The sequence below is a fragment of the Plectropomus leopardus genome, chromosome 12 (genome assembly GCF_008729295.1).
Source record: "Plectropomus leopardus isolate mb chromosome 12, YSFRI_Pleo_2.0, whole genome shotgun sequence".
Classification (NCBI taxonomy): Eukaryota; Metazoa; Chordata; class Actinopteri; order Perciformes; family Serranidae; genus Plectropomus; species Plectropomus leopardus.
The window spans coordinates 233,163-255,653 of NC_056474.1; the positions used below are offsets into that span (position 1 = coordinate 233,163).

The 22,491-nt window shown below is 44.6% G+C and overlaps 1 protein-coding gene across 3 annotated transcripts; it reads left to right on the forward strand.

The window, feature by feature from the left end:
• Nucleotides 1-103: 103 nt before the first annotated feature.
• smg7 (SMG7 nonsense mediated mRNA decay factor) lies at nt 104-20,050 on the forward strand. Of its 3 annotated transcripts, none has more exons than XM_042497274.1 (22): nt 104-207; nt 2,145-2,176; nt 3,939-4,056; nt 4,144-4,276; nt 4,844-5,015; nt 5,186-5,257; nt 5,724-5,874; nt 6,003-6,138; nt 6,329-6,491; nt 7,294-7,453; nt 7,537-7,607; nt 8,397-8,457; nt 9,005-9,124; nt 9,812-10,235; nt 11,000-11,141; nt 11,253-11,632; nt 12,514-12,939; nt 15,161-15,247; nt 16,612-16,762; nt 16,851-17,021; nt 18,179-18,339; nt 19,571-19,774. In XM_042497274.1, the coding sequence occupies exons 1-22, from the start codon at nt 182-184 to the stop codon at nt 19,682-19,684; spliced, it is 3,471 nt and encodes a 1,156-aa protein (XP_042353208.1). In that variant the 5' UTR covers nt 104-181; the 3' UTR covers nt 19,685-19,774. The 3 variants fall into 3 exon arrangements, with proteins under 3 accessions (XP_042353208.1, XP_042353210.1, XP_042353211.1); XM_042497276.1 differs by having other exon boundaries at nt 12,517-12,939; XM_042497277.1 differs by lacking the exon at nt 18,179-18,339 and having other exon boundaries at nt 19,571-20,050.
• The last annotated feature ends 2,441 nt before the right edge of the window (nt 20,051-22,491 follow it).

The window sequence follows — 22,491 nt, forward strand, 5'->3', positions numbered from 1 at the left end:
GTGAGGGTCTGAGGGCAGAGGGATGTCGTACACTGTGCTCGGTGCGGCCCCGCGTGCCCCGGCCCCCCCGCCCTCCCGCTCTCGGTGCGGCTCTGTGCGGGTCAGACAGGAACAAGATGGCGCCGGGAGGAGCGTTAGCCTCCGGACCAGTCGTTGTCTGAAGGACTGGCGATCCAGCAGAATGAACCTCTGCGCCCAATATCTCCGGTAAGCTCGGTGCGATGCCTCCCGCTGGTGCCCCCCGCGGTGCCGGTGCGGTAAGAACCGGACAGGTTAACCGGGCAGGTGAAATGTTTTGTCCGTTTGCTAACGCTGAAGCTAGCCTGTTTGGGGACCACCCCCTTAGCTCGGCGCTAGCTAACGTTAGCTTCATACATCAACAAACGATCGCTGCTCGCGCCCGCAGACACCGCGCTCACATCTGACCCGAAAAATGTAATAAACCGTAAAAGTCCGCGTCGCCACAGATTGTTTTAATGTTTCGTTAATGCGAATTTGAGGATAAATTTGCCGCCACACAGACACGTTTCTGTGTTATTGCTAGTTAGCTTTAGCTCGTTAGCGCCTGTCTGCGTATGTCAGGTTAGCATGTTACACGAAACATGTTACATGTGATTTGTGTCAATAAACAGCAGCTTTTTTTTCACCTGCAGCTGCCGGTCGGTTAGTTTGTGTGTGTGTGTGTGTGTGTGTGTTTCCTGTTAGCTAGCTGTCGGTTTGTAGCGCAGCTTCAGTGTTTGTTTGTATTTGGATCCAGAGATTAGTCGGAGCCCTGCTGACACTTTCCATATCCTCAGTATTGTAATGACCAGGGTGGGCGCGTGAGTGATGGCAGCGTCCATATCAGCTCTTCGGCTGTGCCTTTGTTAGGGACTGTTCTTTATTTTCAGAGGAGGAGGAGGGGGCTCGCGGTGTGACTGTGGTTTGTGTTTATTTTTTGGGATGCATGATATTAGATTTTTTGCCAAATTCCAGTATGACCGCTAACGTCTTGTTTCCACCTTTGAAACATAGCTAAAGTTCGGACATTTATGAATGAAAAAGACACCGAAAAACTGATTCATGCTTTTATTTCAAGCTGACTCCATTACTGTAACACACTTTTTACTGCTTTACCGAAAAAAGATTCAAGATGCATTTATTGTCATTCAGACTTTTCAGACATACAGACATATACGTATATACATATATCAAAGGTGGTTAGTACAAAAATGAGAAATAATTCAATCATCGGCTGTGCAAAAATATAGAAATCCACAGAGCGACTTCGGCCGATCCAAAACTCAGGCCAAAACAGGCCAGTTTTAGCTTCCTGTAACAGTTAGAGCTGATTTTAAGGTCCAAAGTTACATCACTGACTCGGTTGTTTCTTACTCGCCTTCACAAACACTCAGATCATCCGCAGCTGCTTTATCGGAGGTTTCCAAAAACAGCCAAAAGAAAACTGGTGATGCAGCGTTTGCCAGTTAAAGCTCTGGAGCACACTGCCAATAGATATCAGACAGGCCTCATCGCTAAATATTTTTAAAAGAAAACAAAAAACGTATCTCTTCACTTTACAGCTGCTTTGCTCCCTGCTTTGCTTTATGTACACTGCTGTACCTCTTCAAACGTATTTTGAATAATGCTTTCTAAGTGGGTTTTGTTTTCCATCTTATGGTATGCATTCTGTGCATTACATTTTTATCCTTAATTTATTTAATTTTTACTAGTTTTATTAAGGATGCAGTTGATAGTGGTGCACCGTCGAATCAAATCGACTTATTGACACGTTGATCAAATTTTGAGACCAGTGAAGATGCACAGCCCTAATTTAAGGACTGTCTGAAATTTGTTCAAACAGAAGTAACTGTCAGATTTTCTTGCTATGAAGACTGCTGTAATTTTGGCAATTAAAAAAAAAAAGAAAACATGCCTTTAAAACCCACTGCAGGTTTTGGGGTTTAGAGGATATTTAAAATAAATACATATTTTGCACCACTCATAAATAAAGACAGTCCCTTAATGAATGGGGAGGAGTGCTGTGTGTTACTCATGTGATGGGCATGCATGAGGTGTTGTGTATTTAATGTTGTGTGTCTCTGATGGACCGTCTAACCTCCTCTTCTTCTTGTTCGTTTGTTTTTTTTGTTTAATGCGAGCAGACAGGCAGAGGCCCTGAAGGCAGACATGACAGGTACGTTTGCGCCTCGGACTCCTTCCTCAGTGAATCTTCATCTCTGCTGCAAAGTCCAGGATATGTATTAGTAAAAATGTGTATGAGCCCTGCTCGTTAAATTACCTGAAAAACAACACAATCTGCAGAACCATCAACGCTGTAATGTTACCGTTAATCTCCGTTGTTGTTCAGCATCAACTCATTCATAACAGTGATGCTGCAGCACGTCACGGCACTGTGACTGCTCTATAAAAAAATAAAAATACATGGTGGATATGTGTCAGTAGAGACGTGCCGAAATCAGGTGATTTTCATAGCAGCTGTGATGATTAAATTTTGGGTAAAGCGTTTCTGTAAAACTGTAATCATCTGATGCAAAGATTTGTTATTGAGCTGGATGACTATGAAGTGAAAGCAGAGCTCTGTGTGTTTATACGTGAAACTAGGGCTTGGCAATTCATCAAAAATCAATTGAAACCGATTTTCAGAACAGTTATTTTATTTAAAAAAAAAAAAAAAAAAGAAAAAAGTCAATTTTGTTAGTCCTTTCCCCACCGGGGTTTTCAGCTCTCCTGTGTCTGGTGTGAGTCTCACGCCTTTGGGTACTGTCTCACGCTCTCACGACAAATCTCACGCCAAAATGCTGCAACAGCAGATGTGTTGAAAAGTCATGTGATAAAGTGAACAACTTTGACTCTCGAATACATCTGAGTGTTGGACAACCAAGCGACGTTTCATTAGTAAACAGCTGATGATCCGACAGCAGCGCAGCGACACAGACAGCCACTCAGAGCGCAGCTTCTCCTCACAGCACCAAAGTGTCTGAAAGAACAAACAGCCAAATATTCAGCGCTGCAAAGTGACTTCTTTAGACTTCTACTTTGTTTTAGTTTCAGCTTCAGTCAGATTTTGAATTATTTAGAAACACCAGGACGCATCGCTCCGTGTCTCACCCAGACGCTCGCTCTAAGCTGTCATTATTATTACCAGGGGCAGATACAGTGATTTTGGGGCCCAGGGCCACAGGGACATTACATTATATTCAACCTTTCTTTAACCGTTTTTCCGTCGGTGATTTGAGGGTCTAAGGGCAGAGGGATGTCGTACGCAGTAAAGCCCTCTGAGGCAAACTGTGATTTGTGATAATGGGCTCTATAAATAAATTGAATTGAACTGGGGATGTTGGCAGCTAGAGAAGAAGTTGGCCTACTCAAACCTGTTTTTCTCCCCAAATAAACAATCCTGTCCTGCGGTCAGGTGAGGTTTACCTATTATCAACACAATGTGACCTGAAGTTCCTTTAAGATGGAGCTTTCATTCTTATATCATGCTGGATAGTTAAATGAATAATAATTCAGTATGTTTATTACAGTGTAACATACTGAGGTCAAATGAACCTGGAAATGTCCCCCCTGTTTATTTTATGCATAATACTGATATATTGACCTCCTAGTGGACTATGAAGGACCCCCCCCCCAATAAAAACCAAAATAATCTTTCATTAATCAGAAAAGAGGTAAAATGTTCAATTAATTGCAATATTGATTTGAGCTCAACACCCCCAGTCCTATGTGAAAGTGCAGTCAAAATAATCAGTGAATATTGGTGATAAATAATGGTGAATATTGATGTTGCGATTATTGTTTTGACCGTATTTGTGCAGCCTGTTTGCGTGTCTGCTGTGTAAAAGGAGAATAATCACAGCTGCTATTGTGCACGTGCTGCTGACGCAGATGTTAATGTAACTGCTCTGCTGAGAATGAATAAATCTGTGTGTCAGATTCGAAGCTGGGGGCGGCAGAGGTGTGGACGTCCCGGCAGGCCCTGCAGGATCTGTACCAGAAGATGCTGGTGACCGACCTGGAGTACGCTCTGGACAAGAAGGTGGAGCAGGACCTGTAAGCTGCTGCGCCCACGCCGCTAACATCACCGCCATCAGAAAAAAAAAGAGTGCTGGCTGGTTTTAATGGTGTGTTTCTCTGCAGGTGGAATCATGCTTTCAAGAACCAGATCACCACGCTGCAGAGCCAGGCCAAGAACCGGGCCAACCCCAACCGCAGCGAGGTCCAGGCCAACCTGTCGCTGTTTCTGGAGGCGGCGAGTGGCTTCTACACACAGGTCAGCCTGACGTTCGGTATTTACTCTACCGGCACGAGACGAGTCAGGACGAACATGCGTGCACTGTGATTGGTCAATCGCACGAGATCACATTTTTGCCCCTCAGGGCCTGCTTCAAACTGACTCCCACTCTATCGCTCTGGGCACTATATGTGCTTTTGGAAATCAAGCTTCAAAAAATGGTATACATTAATATGATGAGTTCATTTTTTTAACCAACATCAGCCCGAATAATAGATATCAAATATTCATTAATTTGCAGAATTTTAACCCTTTAAATGGCAGTTTTTTTGTCATAATGCCACTATGTTTCTAGATTAAAAAAAAAAGAATTATTTTCAGTATAGTACATGCTAAGCAGATTGTTTTAATAATCACAGCCTAGGATATGTCAATGATTAGCAGCAACATTTATATTTACACTGTTATTTTTTGTGCAATGTCAAATACTCACACTCATATCGCTCTGCGCACAAAATGCGCTTTTCAAAATCAGGCTTTAAAAATATTATGTAACGGACCGCAGAGCGTCCTCCGGGTAATGGACTCCTGCTGTGTTGCCTCTAGTTACTGCAGGAGCTGTGCACCGTGTTCAACGTGGACCTGCCGTGTCGCGTCAAGTCGTCTCAGCTCGGCATCATCAGCAATAAACAGAGCAGCACCAGCGCCATCGTCACGCCGCAGCCCAGCTCCTGCTCCTACATCTGCCAGCACTGCCTCGTCCACCTCGGAGACATCGGTGAGAACCTCCACGTCCTCTCCTCACAGTGCTGCCAGAGCCGGCGGCCCCGGAGAAATCAGGCTGTTAACCTCTTTTTATGTGACGTTTCCTGAAATGACATGCGAACCTTTGAAAACACTGAAACTGCGGGTCGGTAAAGGCACGAGTTTTCTCTGTTTGTGTTTCAGCACGTTATCGAAACCAGACCAGCCAGGCGGAGTCGTACTACAGACACGCTGCTCAGCTGGTCCCATCGAACGGTGAGTCTAACGCATCTTTTGTTATAATAATAATAATAATTATTATTATTGTCATTGTCAAAGATTAGATTAGATTAGACTTTTTTAAAAACAGGCCTTCAAGGGCATGTTTTCTTTAAAGATAAGCAGTAAAATAATTTTAAAAATCCAGCCATTTAAAGTTGTATGCCCCTCCCATAAAGCCTAAGTAAAAACATCAGTCCCTCCCCTTTTTACAGCACCCCTCCCCTCTCATTAATAATGAACAGTCCCTAAATTATGTTAAGTTATATTTGAATATTAATTTTTAATCCTGTTCTGAATTCATTATTTTTAAAATAATATGTATTTTGAAGCGCTTATAAAGTTAATGAAAAAGAAGCAATAAGGAGTATCGACGGTAGTTTCAGAGAATGTACTGTCTTAAAAAGTTGCCTCGGAGTCTGGAGATTGTGTGAATGTGCACCGTGCTCTGCGTCTCCTGCAGGTCAGCCGTACAACCAGCTGGCCATCCTGGCCTCCTCTAAAGGAGATCACCTCACCACCATCTTCTACTACTGCCGCAGCATCGCGGTGAAGTTCCCCTTCCCAGCAGCCTCCACCAACCTGCAGAAGGCCCTGTCCAAGGCCCTGGAGAGGTAACGCCGCACTCAGGACTCTGAGTTACAGTCAGAGAGGAGGATTTCGCTTTATTCGTTGTCTCCTGTGTGAGTCTGATGTCTGTCCTCGGTATAAACCCCTCCGTCCTCCCTCTGTGTTCCTGCAGCCGTGATGAGGTGAAAACCAAGTGGAGCGTGTCGGATTTTATCAGAGCCTTCATCAAGTTTCACGGCCACGTCTACCTGAGTAAGAGTCTGGACAAGCTGGACGGTCTGCGTGAGAAACTGGAGGAGCAGTTTCAGGTGAAACTCAGACACAACGTCCATCGTTTCTGCCTGCTTTCTCCTGCATGCAGCGTGACCCAGGATTTTAAAGTGTGTGTGTGTGTGTGTGTGTGTGTGTGTGTGTGTGTGTGTGTGTGTGCGTGTGCGTGCGTGCGTGCGTGCGTGCGTGCGTGCGTGCGTGCGTGCGTGCGTGCGTGCGTGCGTGCAGAGGCTGATCCTGCAGAAAGCCTTCAGCTCTCAGCAGCTGGTCCACATCACCATCATCAACCTGTTTGAGCTCCACCACCTCAGAGACCTGACAGCTGACGGCAGCGAGCAGAGCTTCAGCAGCGAGCAGCAGATCAGCTGGTTCCAGCTGCTCGGACTCTTCAGTAAGAAAAACACACACACACACACACACACACACACACACACACACTCTGTCACACACAGTCAGTACTCTTCAGTGTGACCTGCTACCAAACTTAATTACAGAAAGAAAAAAAAAAGAAATAAGAACTCACCAAAAAATTTTCTTTCAAAATAAACACATTTTTTTAAAGAAAAAAAAGGCAGTTTTTTGTCACAACAAATTGCCACAGTTTTTAAATTGAAGAGACATCCCCAAAATGTTTTCTTTAAAAATCACAAAAAACTTTTAAAATAACAAATAATTGCAAAAATGTTTTGTCTAAAAAAAAAAAATTAAAAAAAAATCACCAGTCCCTCCCCAGTGCTTATGAAATATTTGACATGCCTCTCCCTTTTTGCGCCACCCTCCCCTCATAAATAACCAGCAGTTATATTTAAATATTCAGTTATGATCCTGTTCTGAAGTCATTATTTTTTAAAAATTGTATACATTATAAAAAGCTGTCATATAGTGATGAGAAAGAACTCGTAAGGAATATCGATGGTCCTTTTCAGAACGCATCATCTTTAAAATTTGCTTAAAAGTCCTGGAAAAGTCCTGGAAATTTTGGAAAGTTATTGCTAAAAATGTGGATGACCCCTGGTTGAAGCTGTATATTTATTTGTCAAATGTAATTTAAAGTTCAGCGTTCGGTTTGTTGCGTTTACTAAACCGAAAGTCTCATGCGAAACGTTTCAATCACACCACGCATGTCGAGCAGCGCCAGTGTCCCGCTGCCTGATGATTGGTCCTTGACGGTGTTTGACTTCCTGTCCCCTCAGTGTCCTTCCTGGGCGTCATGTGCAGCCGAGCTTTGCTCAACAAGAGTCGGGGGGAGGAGATCATGGGGGAGTGTCCTCTGCCGGCCATCAAAGTGTCTCTGGACTGGCTCAAGCTGAGACCCAGCGTCTTCCACGAGGCCGCCGTGGACCAGAGACAGCAGTAAGTCTTTTGTCCCACACGTCTCGCTGTGCGATCACTGCTCAGCAGGAAGCTAAACTGATCGTCTTCTTCCTGTCTGTCAGCGTCTGGCCCTGGCTGGTGTCCATCCTCAACAGTTTCCAGCCCAAAGAGGACGACGTGTCCTGCTGCTCAGGTACTGATTCTGTGTCCAGCTCAGCCATCGACTCTTCTCTGAGTCCTCGTCGGGTTACGGGTTTTATAAACGTGGACCGCAACAACAGGATGAAAATGATTCAGTTATTTATTTTCCCACACGAGTGCCGAGGTTAGATCGTAACCTTTCCAGCTCGCAGTCTCTGCGGGACAAACTCCGTTCATCTGCACGCACTCCCCACGCCGCCGCGACACAGACCAGTTTAACATCTGCAAAGTATCCCGTTCATCCACGTTCATGTGTTTGTTTGGAAATGTTAAATAAGACTTTCTAAAAGTGCCTGGTTCCCACAGGTATGAAAAACCAGGAGGAGTCATGGAATTCACATAAAGCAGTTTCTAGGCCTGGAAAAGTTACGGAAAGCTAAATATACCCTGAAAGTTTTGGAAATGTCATGGAATTTTATTTCTCAAACCTGCAAAGTAACACATGATGTGATCAAGGATTTTATATTTGACAATTCAACTTGTGTTGTTGCAGATCATGTGTGTGATAAATGGAGTCATTTTAGGTGATTTCTTCAGAAAACATGTGTTCCAAACCACGTTTCCTTTCAAAATAAATAAAACACTTTAAAGTACCACTGAGCCACCAGGCACCTCGCCCAACAAAATTTAAAGAAAAATTGCAAAAATTTTTTCTTTAAAAATCTGCAAAATCCTTTTAAAGAAAAAAGAAAATCACCAAAATCTCTTCTTTAAAAATCACCATAAATGTTTGCATAAAAACAATGTCCTTCTTTGTTTTATGTGTTTATTTCCTCTTCAGTGACGCCGCTGCCAGAGGAGTTTGAACTGCAGGGTTTCCTGGCGCTGCGGCCGGCTCTGAGGTAATTCACACCTTCATTCAGTGTCGGGGTGAATGTTAAGCGTTGTGGTGAATGTTGAGTGTCTGGGTGAATGTTGAGTGTTTGGGTGAATGTTGAGTGTCTGGGTGAATGTTAAGTGTTGTGGTGAATGTTGAGTGTCTGGGTGAATGTTGAGTGTTTGGGTGAATGTTGAGTGTCTGGGTGAATGTTAAGCGTTGTGGTGAATGTTGAGTGTCTGGGTGAATGTTGAGTGTCTGGGTGAATGTTGAGTGTCTGGGTGAATGTTGAGTGTCTGGGTGAATGTTGAGTGTTTGGGTGAATGTTGAGTGTCTGGGTGAATGTTAAGCGTTGTGGTGAATGTTGAGTGTCTGGGTGAATGTTGAGTGTTTGGGTGAATGTTGAGTGTCTGGGTGAATGTTGAGTGTCTGGGTGAATGTTGAGTGTCTGGGTGAATGTTGAGTGTTTGGGTGAATGTTGAGTGTTGAGGTGAGTTTTCAGGGTCAGCGTGTTGATCCAGTCATAGATGAGTCAGGGTGGTTCCACGTCCTGACATCTGTTGGTGTTTCAGGTCTCTGGACTTCACCAAAGGTCATCAGGGGATCCTGGTGGACAGGGACGGGCTGCCGGTCCACACTCGGCATCAGAGACTCATCAGTCTGGGGAAATGGGTGGCGGACAACCAGCCGGGGTGAGTGTTGACCTGCTCTGTCCCGGTGTTATGGAGGAAACTGTGGTGATCCCAGAGCTTCAGTGCACTTGTCTGTTAGTCGCCTGAGGCATCACTTGTTTTTGTTGAGCAAATTTTTTTATTAAGAGTTAAAAGGAGTAATTTTGGGCTACTCAAAGTATTATAATTTTATATATTTTTTCTTTTTTGTATGAACAGAGGGTCCTTGTGTTTGAAAGGCATGTTTTCTTCACAAATAACCAAAACATTTAAAAAAAAATACTGCCAATATCTTCTAACAAATTGGCAATATTTGTTAAAGAAAAAAAGTCAACGGTTTATTAGGAGGAAAAAATGGCAACATTTTTTTAGAAATGGAAATGATTTCTGTGGGTATTTTAAAGGAGAAAAAAATATATGTATGTTTTGTTTAGAAATTGCCAACGTTTTATTTGAATAAAACCCTAAACACCCACAAAAATAGCAAACATTTTTTAAGAGAAAAAAATGGCCCAGTTTTTTCTCAAATAAAACATGCCCTGCACTCGCCCCCCTGACAGTCTGACAGTTTGTCTTCGAAGCTGTTTGGAGTAATTCTGCGGTGATTTTTTGGCTTTTTTAAAACGTGTGAAGGACCGACAGTGAGTGAGTCACCTCAGAGGTCAGAGGTCAGGCAATCAGGAGTCTCTCCGTGTCTCCTCTCTGCAGGCTGATCCGGTGCAGAGTGAGCGAGGAAGGCCTCCTCCTCTTCATCACCGACATTCCAGAGCAGGCCATCGAGGAGCCGCAGGACAAGGAGGCGCCGGTCCTGCAGGAGTCATCCAACGCCGAGCAGACGCCCAACGACGGCGGGAACGCCGGCTTGAAGTCGGTGCTGTCGGCGGGGAAGACGCAGAGCTCGTGGCCCGACGGCAGCGACCGACCCGTCGTCACCTTCAAGGAGAACATCAAACCCCGCGAGCAGAGCCGCGAGCCCACGCGGAACCATCACCTGAAGGACAGCGGCAAAGAGCGGCGAGACTTCGCCAAAGGCAACGGGGCCGCCGGCAAAGGAGAGCTGAAGAGGGACGCCAAGAGGAAGAGCGAGCTGAAAAAAGCTGCTCATGAGAAAACTGCGGACGCTGGGAAACAGGTAGAGATGCAAACCTTTCACCAGGCGGGTTTCCATTAACCCTTAATTTCAGCAAATTGAACCTGCAAATACAAAATAGAGTGGTGAACCAAGTCAGCATCGCACTGGTTCCCTCGCCAAAAACCTTCTGGGATTTTTGATTATCACCAAAACTAATCTCTGTGACGACCACAAGTTAATGATTCTGACAGGTTTAGTTCAGCCTGATAATCCTCACAGATGAACGTCTGTGTTTTACAGCACAGACGTTTATGAAATCTTCAGAAGCAGAAAGCTGTTCGGCTACGAACCAACGACATCGAGGTCACACAACTTAAACGTCATCACGGCAAACGCTGTAGAAACACGTTAAAATATTAAATATTAAAAACGGGGCGTCCGGTGGCTCAGCGGGTAGTGCAGGCGCCACATGTACGAAAGCAGTGTCCTCGCCGCAGCGGACGAGGGTTCGACTCCGGCTCACAGCCCTTTGCTGCATGTCGTCCCCTCTCGCCCCCCTGTCACGCTGTCACTCTGTCCAACAAAGGCAAAAATGAGAAAAAATAATCTTAAAAAAGAAAAATATTCTAAACAGATGAATCCAAGTTTGAGCGCGACTGTTCTGTAAAGCTGTGAAGGCGGCGAGCGGGTTGAACGAGCCTCCGTGTCCACTGTGATGACGTCTAACGACAAACACCCTAGTCCCGTTTAGCCACTTGGTGTCCTGGAAGTCCTGGAAATGTTTTTTAAATGTGTGTGAACCTCATCTGTCTCCTCTGGTTCAGTTGAAGGCTCAGACAGAGCTGAGGAAGACTCCAGTGTCGGAGGCGAAGAAGACTCCCGTTACCCAAACTCAAACCACCTGCTCCTCCCAGTTTATCCCCATCCATCATCCTGGAGCTTTCCCACCACTGCCCAGCAGACCAGGTACACACACACACACACACACACACACATTTAAAGACAAAAAAAACTGTCAAAAATGTGTAAATCTGTGTCTGATCGCAGCTCTTCTGCTCCTGATTGGTTCCTCCGCAGGTTTCCCGCCCTCAGCGTATGTGATCCCGCCCCCGGTGGCGTTCCCGGGGCTCCAGGTGAATCCGGGTTTCACTTTCTCCACCGGAGTGTCCGTCCCCGGCCCGTTCCTCCAGCCGGGCGTCCACACCCAGGCCGGCACCCAGGCCGGGAAGCAGTCCCACATTCCCTACAGCCAGCAGAGGCCCTCCGGTCCCGGTCCGGGTCAGGGGCCCGGGTCATCGGGCCAGGGCCCGTCCCAGGGCCAGCAGCCCCAGGCCCTGCAGCAGTCGGTGCAGCTGCAGGTGCAGGCGATGAGCCAGCAGCAGCAGCAGTCTCCCACCAAACCGGGCCAGCAGGTCGGGATGGGGAAGAGCCCCCCCCACCACCCGGGGCTGCAGCAGGTCAGTGGCTCCGTCAGGCAGCCTGAGAGGCAAATCACAGGGTCTTAAAGTCCAAAAGCACTTGTGATTGCTGCACAGTTCTTAAGGCCTTGAAAAACCCAGAAAAGCCATAAATTTTGCAAATAGCAATTTTGCGGGCCTTGAAGTTTTTGAAAACTAAAAATATCCAGAAAAGTTTGGAATGCTGTTTTTCAAACCTGTGCAATATCACAGGATGTGTCAAAGAACCCTTTGAAATTTGGAAATTCACTGCTGTATTTATAGTTTCTGGCTGTGATAAATGGTGTCATTTCAGGTGATTAAAAAAAAGCCTCTTTTTTTTTCTTCAAAAATTGCTCAAATGTTAAAACAAAACAAAAAAAATCAGCTGAAATGATCAAAACAATAGTTTAAAAAAAAATTTTATCAGGAAAAAAAACACAGCCATCTCAAATTGTATGACCCTCCTCTAAACCCAAACCGAAAAACAGAACTCTCTCTTCAGTGTTATTCTGAATTCAGCCTGTTTCAAAATAATATATATTTTAAAAAAGCTACTATATTATAAAGGATGGTTGTTTGTGTGCGTGTGCGTGTGCGCGTGCGCGTGTGTGTTGTCTGTGTGTGTTGTCTCATGTGTTGAATTGGGACAAAACCTAAATCACAACTCCTCCTGCACCAGTTCATCTTCCCCAGAATGAGGGAATAAATAAGCTCCATAAAATGCTTCTTTATAAAAGAAAAATAGATATTTGTATAACTGTGTACACCTTATCTATACAGCATAAAGACAGGGAGCACAAGAAGAAGGGAAATTATCTCCAGAAATAAGACAGATTCTGGCTCTAGCACCCTTATCCCTCCAACGCGTGCGTCGCTCTTCTTCTTGTTTTTTTTCCCAGCAGTACATGCAGGTCCAGGATCAGCCGGCTCAGATGTGGAATCAGGCTCAGGCGGCTCTGCAGAAGATTCCTCCCATGCAGATGTCATTGAAGCAGTCGCAGCAGCAGCCGCAGCCTCAGCAGTCGCAGCAGCAGCAGCAGCAGCAGCAGCAGCAGCAGCAGCCGCAGACGGCCTTCTACATGGCGGCGCAGGATCCTCTCAAACTGTACGAGCACCAGCTGCAGCCGCCCGCCCAGCCCCCGCTCCCCAGCATGGACAAGAAGATCAAGTACCCCAACGTCAAGATGCAGGACTTCTACTGGGAGCCGTCCTACAGGATGGGGGACGGTTTGGCCATGATGGCGGACAGGATGAAGAGGCCTCCGCCGGGCGGTCTCTGCTCGGAGCAGGACGGCCCCGCCGGGCCCCGGGGACCCCCGTTTGAGGTGAGCGGCGCTCAGGCGACAGACGAGGAGGAGGTGCCGCTGCTTTTCTGTCTCTCTGCTCCTTTTCCTGCTCGGCTCTCCTCTTTTTGGTTGTCCCGTTTTGCAGCGGACATTTCAGTCGGGTTGAGTTGAGACGAGACGTTCTTTAAAATGCTCCGCAGGGTTTCGTTAGGTCTTTGATTCAAAACAGTTGTTATAGGAAAACTCGAGAATCGATAAATAGAAAAACTGCTGCTGAAGGGACCGAACGGTGACAGAAATGAAATCGCTGCTCTGGCGTTCGATCAGGCTGCACCGAAACGAATAACCTTCAGCTGTAATTAGGGATGTCATCGCTCACTGCTAATCAATCAACATTAAAGATATCTTTAACCAGTTACACATGTCCATCTAAAGGGTTAATTTTGCTCCTCTTTACTTCAGTACGAGCACTGTGCTGTCCCAAAACAAATAACTTTCTGTGCCGGTCAGCCGCTCACCGCCCAGCTCCATCGGGGTTCATACAGTCATGAAATTTGCATATAGAAATTTTCAGGCCTAAAGGGTTTTGGAAAAGTCATGGAAATTTGTTTCACAAACATGTAAAATAACTCATGATGTGTCCAAGGACCCTCAGTAATGTGAAAAGTTCCCAAAATGTTTTCTTCCAAAATCACCAAAACATTTTCAAGTAAAAAAAAGCCATGTTTTCTTAAAAAATAAGCAGAAAAGTAAATTCAGCCATAAGTATTTAAAAAAATGGATATGCCTCCCCCCTTTTGCGCCCCCCCCACCCCCACAAACAACCAACAAGCATAAGTTATATTTAAATATTCCATTTGAGTCCTTTTATTATTTAGTGATGAAAACGAGCTGATAAGGAAAACTGATGATCATTTCAGAGTGTGTAAGGTCTTTGAGATCTGCGTCAGAGTCCTGGAAAGTCCTGGAAAGTTATTGTTTAAAGCTGTGTGAACGCTGCAGTTTGATTCTGTGGTTTATGAGTGAAGTTTGCTGCAGACGGAGTCGCAGCCCTCTGAGCACGGTGACTGATGCTCGCTGCCTCCGACTGTTCCTGTGAAGGTGATGGGTTTAGAGAGAGAGAAGAGAGAGAGTGTGTGTGTGTGTGTGTGTGTGTGTGTGTGTGTGTGTGTGTGTGGTGTGTTCAGCTTTCAGCTGTCTGCAGCTCTGAGCGTAACTTTCCTTCTTTCCACCTCAGTCTTACCAGCTTGCCTTCTGTCTTTCTCTCTTCTTTTTTTACCCCTCTCTTCTTCTTCCTCTTCTTCCTCCTCCTCTTCTTCTTCTTCTGGCTTCATCTCTCACTAGGACAACAAGAGCTCGCCTCTTCTACCTCCTGACCTGTTAAAAACTCTAGCAGATTTTGAGGAGGAGGAGGAGCTCGTCTTTTCTAAGCCTCCTGATTTCTTCCAGGCCTTGGCTGGCCCTCTTAGCACTGCTCCTGGACCAAATATATTTGTATGTAGCCCTGTCTTCTGCCTGCAACACCTCCATCCTCACCACCCCCCAAAACCCAAACCCAAACCCTGACCCCCCCCCCCCATCCAGACCCAAAACCCCTCTGCCTGCTTCACTGAACACGCTGACTGTGTCACTCAGTCTGTTTCCGTGACGTCAGAAAAAGTCGAATCAATGTGCTAAAACTGGACTTGCTGAGAAAACTCTGAAAGGGACAGATGATCCTAAGATCATTTCTGAATGATCAATATTCTAATAATTTTTAATTTATTTTCTAATAAGTTTTAATTTATATACTCAGTACTTGGTTGGGGCTCCTTTACTACAGTTTTAGCTCGGGAGTTTCTAAAAGTAAGATTCTTGTTGTTTTTACATTTTTCTCGCTGTAGGTCATAATTAGAAAAATTAAAATAGAAAAAATGACTGATGGAAAATATTAAACTTTTTCACAATATTCTGATTTTTTTGAGATGCACCTGTACACAGGATTGATTTTAATAATTTGAATATTATGTCGGGGAAAATTGACGTATCAGATCAGGACTCTAGATCAGCAGATACTCAAATTTAACTGACTTGGATCTGGTCAGAAAACTCGATCAGGACATTCGTAGTTTACGCAGTCACGAGAAACCGCAAATGAAACCACAGACAGTAACGGTGACAAATGAAGCAGCTGGACATGTTGGACATCGTCACACAGTAACACGTGATGGTTGGACACGCTCTGATGAGTCCTCTCTCTGTCTGTCCTTCGTCTCTGCAGCTGCCGAACCAGACCAGGATGGACAGCGGCCCCGAGGTCGTCAGCCAGTCGTCTTCTCTGCTGCCCATGTCCGGCTTCCCCATGCAGGTCAGACCGTCACCTCAGAGTTCAAAGCTTTCACCTGCAGTCAGTCAGGCTAATTGCAATTTCCAGGCCTGGAAAAGTTTTGGAAAACTAAATATAAGCTGAAAGTTTTGGAAAAGTAATAGAATTTTGTGTCACGAACCTGTAGAATAACATATGGTGTGTTTGAGGACCATCAGAAATTTGAAAATCTGATGATAATTTCTGTTTACAGTTTCTGGCTGTGATTCATGGCGTCATTTTGGCGATTTAAAAAAAAAAAGCTAATAATTTTAAAAGAAAAAAAAGAAACCAGAAAAATTGCTTAAATATTTACATAATTTATTTTGGAGAAAACAATTATTTCCATGAAAAAAAAATGCTTGAAAGTCCTTGAATGTGACTTGCCCCTGTCTGCACAAACTCTCTAAAATGCATTGAAGAGTTAAGTTAATCCTCACAAACATTCCTTTATTTTCTCTGCGTGTTTTTTCTTTCTCCCTTCATGTCAGCTGAAATCATTTTTGAGTTTGTATCTGATAAACAATGGTGCAAGAACATTTTTTTAAATTAAATTATTATTTCAGGTCCTTGAAAAATCAAGGAAATGTTTTCTGACAGCTTCATCAGTCATCCTTTTTTTGACAACTTGCAGGTACAGCTGCGTCTCAATATTTTCCATCAGTTATTTAAGAAAGACAATTTAATATATTCTAGACTCGTTACATAAACTGAAATGTTTCAAGCATTTTTCTGTTTTTATTTTTATAATTAATGGCCTACAGGGAGAAAAAGGTAAAAAAAAAAAAAAAAAATCAGAAAAATGCAATCCAAAGCTGTGACCCTCCACGCCACATTGATGCAGTAATTAGTTGTAAAGGAGCCCCAACCAAGTACTGAGTATATAAATTAACATACTTTTAATTTCTTGAATGATCTTTATGTAAATATTCTGATAATTTGAGATTCTGGATTTCTGATTTTCATGAGCTGTAAGATATAATCATTAAAATTCAAACAAAAAAAGGCTTGAAATATTTCGATTTATGTGTAATTAGTATACAAAATATGAAAGTTTATCTTTTTGAATGGAATTACTAAGAATATTTACTTCTTCACCATATTCAAACTTTTTCAGATGCACCGGTATAAATCAACCAATAGTTTCTGTCAATATTACAAAGACTTGAATATCAGGAATAAATGAAATATATATTTGACTTTCCCTCAACAAATTCATAATTATTATTGAATAGAATAACTAAATGGTGACTCCATGTTCACATGACGCGGCCCGATGTCGTGACAGAGGCGGTAACAGAACGAAAACCCGCCTGCGTGGTCGTCTGTAATCGCTGATCAGAGCTGTGATGTCGTTGTGTGTTCAGGAGTACAACCAGAACAGCATCTTCAGTCAGGCCTACGGCAAGAACCTGCCGCCCAGCTCCAAGCCCGACGCTCCCATGATGCACCAGGAGCCCTCCCTCTACTCCCTGTTCGAAGGGACGCCCTGGTCCCCCTCGCTGCCCGCCAGCTCAGGTACGTCTCACCTGCACACGTGCAGACGGGATGTTTGTTGATCATGACGGAGCCCGCCTCTGACGGCCAGCTGTTCTCTGATTGGCAGATCACTCCACCCCGGCCAGCCAATCCCCTCACTCCTCCAACCCCAGCAGCCTGCCGTCCTCCCCGCCCACGCACAACCACGGAGCCATGCCCTTCTCCAACTTCGGGCCCATCGGCACCCCGGACAGCCGGGACCGCAGGGTGGTGGACCGCTGGAAGGCCGACAAGACCGGTGAGAGAGGTGCCCCATTCAGGGGGTCCAGAAGGTTCAGAGGGTTCAGAGGGCCCAGAGGGTCCAGAAAGTTCAGAGGGTTTAGAGGGTCCAGAGGGTCCAGAGCAGCCACATTTGTTTTACTTTGGGGGCCACTTTTACAAAATGATAGGGGCCAGTTGCAGCAGCTCCAAATAATTTGCAAGTATTTTAGGACATTTCTGAGATTTCAGGACATTTTTAGGATTGTAGGACATTTTTAGGATTGTAGGACATTCTTGTGGTTTTAGGACATTCGGGTCTCAGTTGTGTCCTCTGTCGGGGGTGGGGGATCTGTGTGATGCTGTTTTTTGTGGACACTAAAAGGACAAAAACAATTGACAGAGTCACTTTATTTTTACTCTGAGTTAGAAAATTGTTGGGGGCCACAGGGGCCCTGTGAGGGGCCCCATTTGGCCTGCGGGCCGTAGGTGTAAATACTCGGATTAGTCTGAATTTTTTTGTGTGTTTGAGGTTTGTTCAGGACGAGTCTTCACAGCTTTTCTCGCCTAACTCGCCGTCTCCACGGCAACATTACACTTCCTGCTCACAGCGAACAACTCCACATGCATGAAACCTTTCTGACGTAAAGACACCTGAGAGCGGGGACGTTAGTTTTATTGATCTCGATCCCATAATGGAGACTCATTAAGGATCCTGGTCCTCATCCATACCACTATCAATCCTTTATTATTTGGTGGAAAGACGAGGAAACTGCATTTAGGTTTAATTCGATGTGTGAATGATGAACAACTACCTTATTAGTTTGGCTTTTAGTTAAATTTGACCTATTGATTTATCGCCTATTTATTTATACATTTTAGTCCTTTTTTCCAGATGCTATAGTTTTTTTTTGTTTTTTAGATGTATTATTTGTTATTTTATCCTTTTACTTTTAATTTCTATTTACCATTTGATCAGCTATTAAGAGAACTTTATTTATTTGTGATTAATATTATATTTATTGATTTTTATCCGTAGACTTTGTGCTGCCTCAGGCGTTTCCATAAGCTCAAACGTTGTTGATTTGACAGACAGGAGATCAAGCAGAGAGTTTAAAGGGTTAATCTATGGTGAGCCCCACGTGTTGACACGTTGTTGTTGTTGTTTTCGTTGTTGTTGTTGTTGTTGTTGTTTAGGAGCGGTCAGCGGGTTCGGTCTGGACTACCTGCCGGCTGCAGCCTCCTCTGCAGCCGCAGACACCAGCTGGCACCAAGCGGGGCCGAGCGGCAGCTCCTGGACCAATCAGGAGTCTCCGATGGAGGAGTCGTCCTCCACCGTGCTGCTCGACAGCCTCAAGGTCCTCTGACGTCCCCGCAGACTCTGTCCCGTCTCAGTCTGTTTCACCGTCACACACGCCGGTTTCTGTATTTGACACACGACTTTTATTGATCGATCGATTTATTGAAATGATTTCAGATGAATCGTTTCAGAATCTCCTCACAGGAGACGTCTGAGGTTTTTTATGATTTCTGCCAGAAGCAGCGATGTTTTAGTCCTGGACGTCCTCGTCTCCGAGACATCAGAGGTTTCGGGGACGATCCAGGTGGTTTTACACTGATCGGGATCAGAAAACAAGCCTCCAAAAGCAGGTTGTCTTCAAAGATCAGCAGCAATTTTTAAAGGCAAGGGGAGGAAAAAAAGCTAAAAAACTAATTTCAAACACAAATTAAAAATAATAATAATAATAAGAGAAGCCTATTAATGGGAAAAAAAATCAAAACATTTAAAGAAAAAAAGAATCATATTTAATTTGAAAAACGCCTGGAATTAAATTAAATAAATAAAAAAAAAATATAAAAATTTAAGATTGTATGCCCCCGCCCTTAAGCCAAAAAATAAAAAAATTAAACCTTTCTTTAAAGTTCAAACAAGTTTTTAGAAAAAATGGCCCAAATTTTCAAAAAAAAATTAAATATTGGCAGTTAATTAAATCCAGAATCTAGCCATGTCCCTCCCCAAAAAAGCCAAAAATAAAATAAAAAACATCAGCCCCACTTTTTGAAAACAAAAAAAACCAAAAACAGATGATGAAAATAAAAAAATGATAAAAGATTAGAAAAGATCAGATTCGATAAACATGTCCTCAGAGACACCAGTAAAAATCAAAGTAATAAGAATGTTTAAAGTTTGCTTCAAAGCTCTCGAAAAGTCCAGGAAAAACTCAAAATCTGTTCTTTAAAAATGGCCAATGATAAAAATAAAACAAACATTTTTTTAAAAAAAAAAAAAAAAAAACTGGATTAGATCTTATAAACATGCTCTCAGAGACGTGCTTTGTGAAAAAAATTTCCAGTAAAAATCAAAGCGGTACGAATGTCCGGCCTCACAGTCCTGGAGAAGTCCTGGAAAAGTGTGTGTGTGTGTGTGTGGTGTGTGTGTGTGTGTGTGTGTGTGTGTGTGTGTGTGTGTGTGTGTGTGTGTGTGTGGTGTGTGTGTGTGTGTGTGTGTGTGTGTGTGTGTGTGTGTGTGTGTGTGTGTGTGTGTGTGTGTGTGTGAACGGCGTGGGCTGACTCTCTCTCTCCCCACAGTCCATCTGGTCGAGCTCCATGATGCAGCCGGGCCCGTCGGCGCTGGAGCAGCTCCTCCTGCAGCAGAAGCAGAAGCAGCAGCGAGGCCACGGCGCCATGAACCCGCCTCACTGAACGGCCGGCCGAGGCGGCGCTTTGTGTCCGGACGTCAACCAAACCACCACCAGGAGAAACGGGAGGAGAAAAAAAACACCAGAAGTTTGACGAGCTCCAACTAAAACGGAAAATTAAACCGGCGAGGAAAGGTGGAGGCTGGGGAGGCGACACGACCCCCCGACGAGGCTGAAACACCACCCCCCACCCCACTCGGCCGTCGAGGAGCGGCGACGCCCCTCCTGGACCGGAGGGCGCGGGATCTCTTCAACCGTGGTGCCATGCGCCACGCCAACGCCGGGTTCCCTTCAACCCGCGAAATCTGAACATTGAGGAACATAACCCCCACCCCCCCCCCCCCCCCTCACCACCGCTGCCCCCCCCCCCCCCCCCGGCTCTGACGGACGCCACGCCGACACGCTCTCACCGGAAGAACTTCCTCTTTCTTTGGAACAAAACGCAGCGGTCTCCTGGACGTCTGCTCGGGCCGGTCGGAGCGCCCGTTTTTAGCGTCTCCGCCGCCGCAGACTGATGGGGGGGGGCTGTGAGAGAGCGAGGACGGTGTGGTGGTCGGGTTTCGGGGGGAGGTCAGGTGAAGCAGCAGGGGTCAAAATGGACTGGACTTTCTGATGTCGCCGATCACTTTCAACACGGCGGCGGCGGCTGTGTGTCGGTTGAATGAAGGACGGCGGTTCGCAGCGATATAAATATATAAATGAATATATATATTGCCGTAGTTGGAGCGTCTCTAAGCCGTGACGTGACAAGCAGGACCGGATGCCGCTCCGTCGAGGCCAGGTGTGTCACACCACCTGACCCACCGCTCGCTGTCCGTCTTTTTTTTTTTAAGCTCGGAGGCCCGACGACGGGACGGCTTCAGGAAATGAGAGCGGAAGATAATGAGGGGAGGCGGCGAAGGACGTGAAACCCCGTCAGATGTAGTTTTAGCTTCAAGAGATCGCACATATTAACAAAAAACCAAACTGTGTTTGTGATTTGTTGGTAGCAGTTTTAGCTCCTCCCACGTGAGGACAGGTGTGTCTGTTCGCTTCCTGCTTGAATATTTTCGGGGTTCTCTTCCTCTCCGGCTTCTACTTCCTGTTATTTCTTTACTTAACCGAGAAAAAAAGACAAAAGCTGTAATCCTGCTCGCTTACTGAACCTGCTGTTTGTTTTGATCCCGCTCGAACTTTTTTTACCCAAAAAAGATGCTCTGTGCACTGTCCCCTCACTGAGGGACAGGCTAGGACACAGACACACACACACAGACAGATACACACACACACACACACAGACACACACACACACACACACACAGACACACAGACAGATACACACACACACACACACACACACACACACAGACAGATACACACACACACACACACAGACAGATACACACACACACACACACACAGATACACACACACACACACACACACACACACACACACACACACAGACAGATACACACACACACACACACAGACAGATACACACACACACACACACACACACACACACACACACACAGTACACACACACACACACACACAGATCACACACACACACACACACACACACAGACAGAGACAGGTGTGTCTCGCGGTGGACGTCTCGTCCTGAATGTGTCCTGCTGTCTCGTCCTCACAGACTGATGCAGTTCGTGTCGTGATCAGCAGATTATTTCTGATTCTTTGTGACCTGAAACTGAAACCTGAGAACGTTCCACCTGAAGGAACCTCGCAGAACCGCAGGAACCCGGTCAGGAGCCCACAGTTCACTTTTCACTAACTAAACATTAATGTCAGATTTCACTCATAACACGAAAGAAACCAGAATTTATTCACATTCTGAAGAACCGAAAGCTGATTTTTCTCTCAAACAACAGAACAAAGATAAATATTTTATAACAATAAATTGTTTTCCGTCAGTCAACTTTTTTTCTTCAAAATGTCAGAAAAAAATCTTCAAATCTTCATATTTTGTCAGTTTGTTCATGGTCTGGTCCGATGGAGAGAAGCAGCATTTGGTTCCTCAGTTGTTTTTGTGTCTTAAACATCAGAAAAGTGTGAAAAGTCGCCTTCAGACTCCGAACTCGAAGATTCTCACTCGTAGGACGAAAGAAACCAGAATTTATTCACATTTGGAAAAGCTTTGAAAAATGTGATTTTTTTGTCACATTTGTTTAAAAAAACGGTCGGACGGCGGTCAATGTTGTCGCGTGCTTTCTTTCGGTCGACTTTTGTCTTTAAAACGTCCGAAAATAATAAAAAAATTATAATAAAAATCTTCTCTTTGTCACATTTGACAAAGATAATTGCGTTCTGGCTCGATCGTTTGTTTCTTAAACATGAGAAAAGTGAAAAGTCTTCAGGCTCTAAACTCAAAGACATTCAGTCGAAGGACGAAAGAAACCGAATTTATCACATTTAAAAAGCTGAAACTTGATTTTTCTTCCGGTGTTTCGGTTGTTTAATGATTTTTTCCCCTAAAACATCAGAAGATGGTTTTATAATGTTCATATTTTGTCCGATTCAGTAAACTCTCGTACGATGAAGAGAAGCAGCGTTTTTTAAAAATATTTTCACGTCTGGAAGCATCAAATGATTTTGTTTGACCAAAAAAAACAACAAAATCAAACATCAAATACATTTCTTTGTGAGAACCTTTGGCAGGTTAGTTTTCCACTTAATTTATTTCTGTGTCAGCGTTTGTAAATGCCAGATGATTTTTTAAAAAGTCAGACACTAAATGTTCCCTAAAAGTTCCCTGAGCAGCGTCCTGAGTCCCTGAGAGGTTCCTGCGGTGGAGACGAGGTTTGTGTT

Bases quoted from the DNA above. Each gene is read 5' to 3' on its own strand.
- smg7 (XM_042497274.1), top strand. From the start codon at position 182: ATGAACCTCTGCGCCCAATATCTCCG. The intron at 10,236-10,999 runs GTAGAGATGCAA...CCTCTGGTTCAG, and splicing joins CTGCGGACGCTGGGAAACAG to TTGAAGGCTCAGACAGAGCT. The intron at 12,940-15,160 runs GTGAGCGGCGCT...TCGTCTCTGCAG, and splicing joins CCCGGGGACCCCCGTTTGAG to CTGCCGAACCAGACCAGGAT.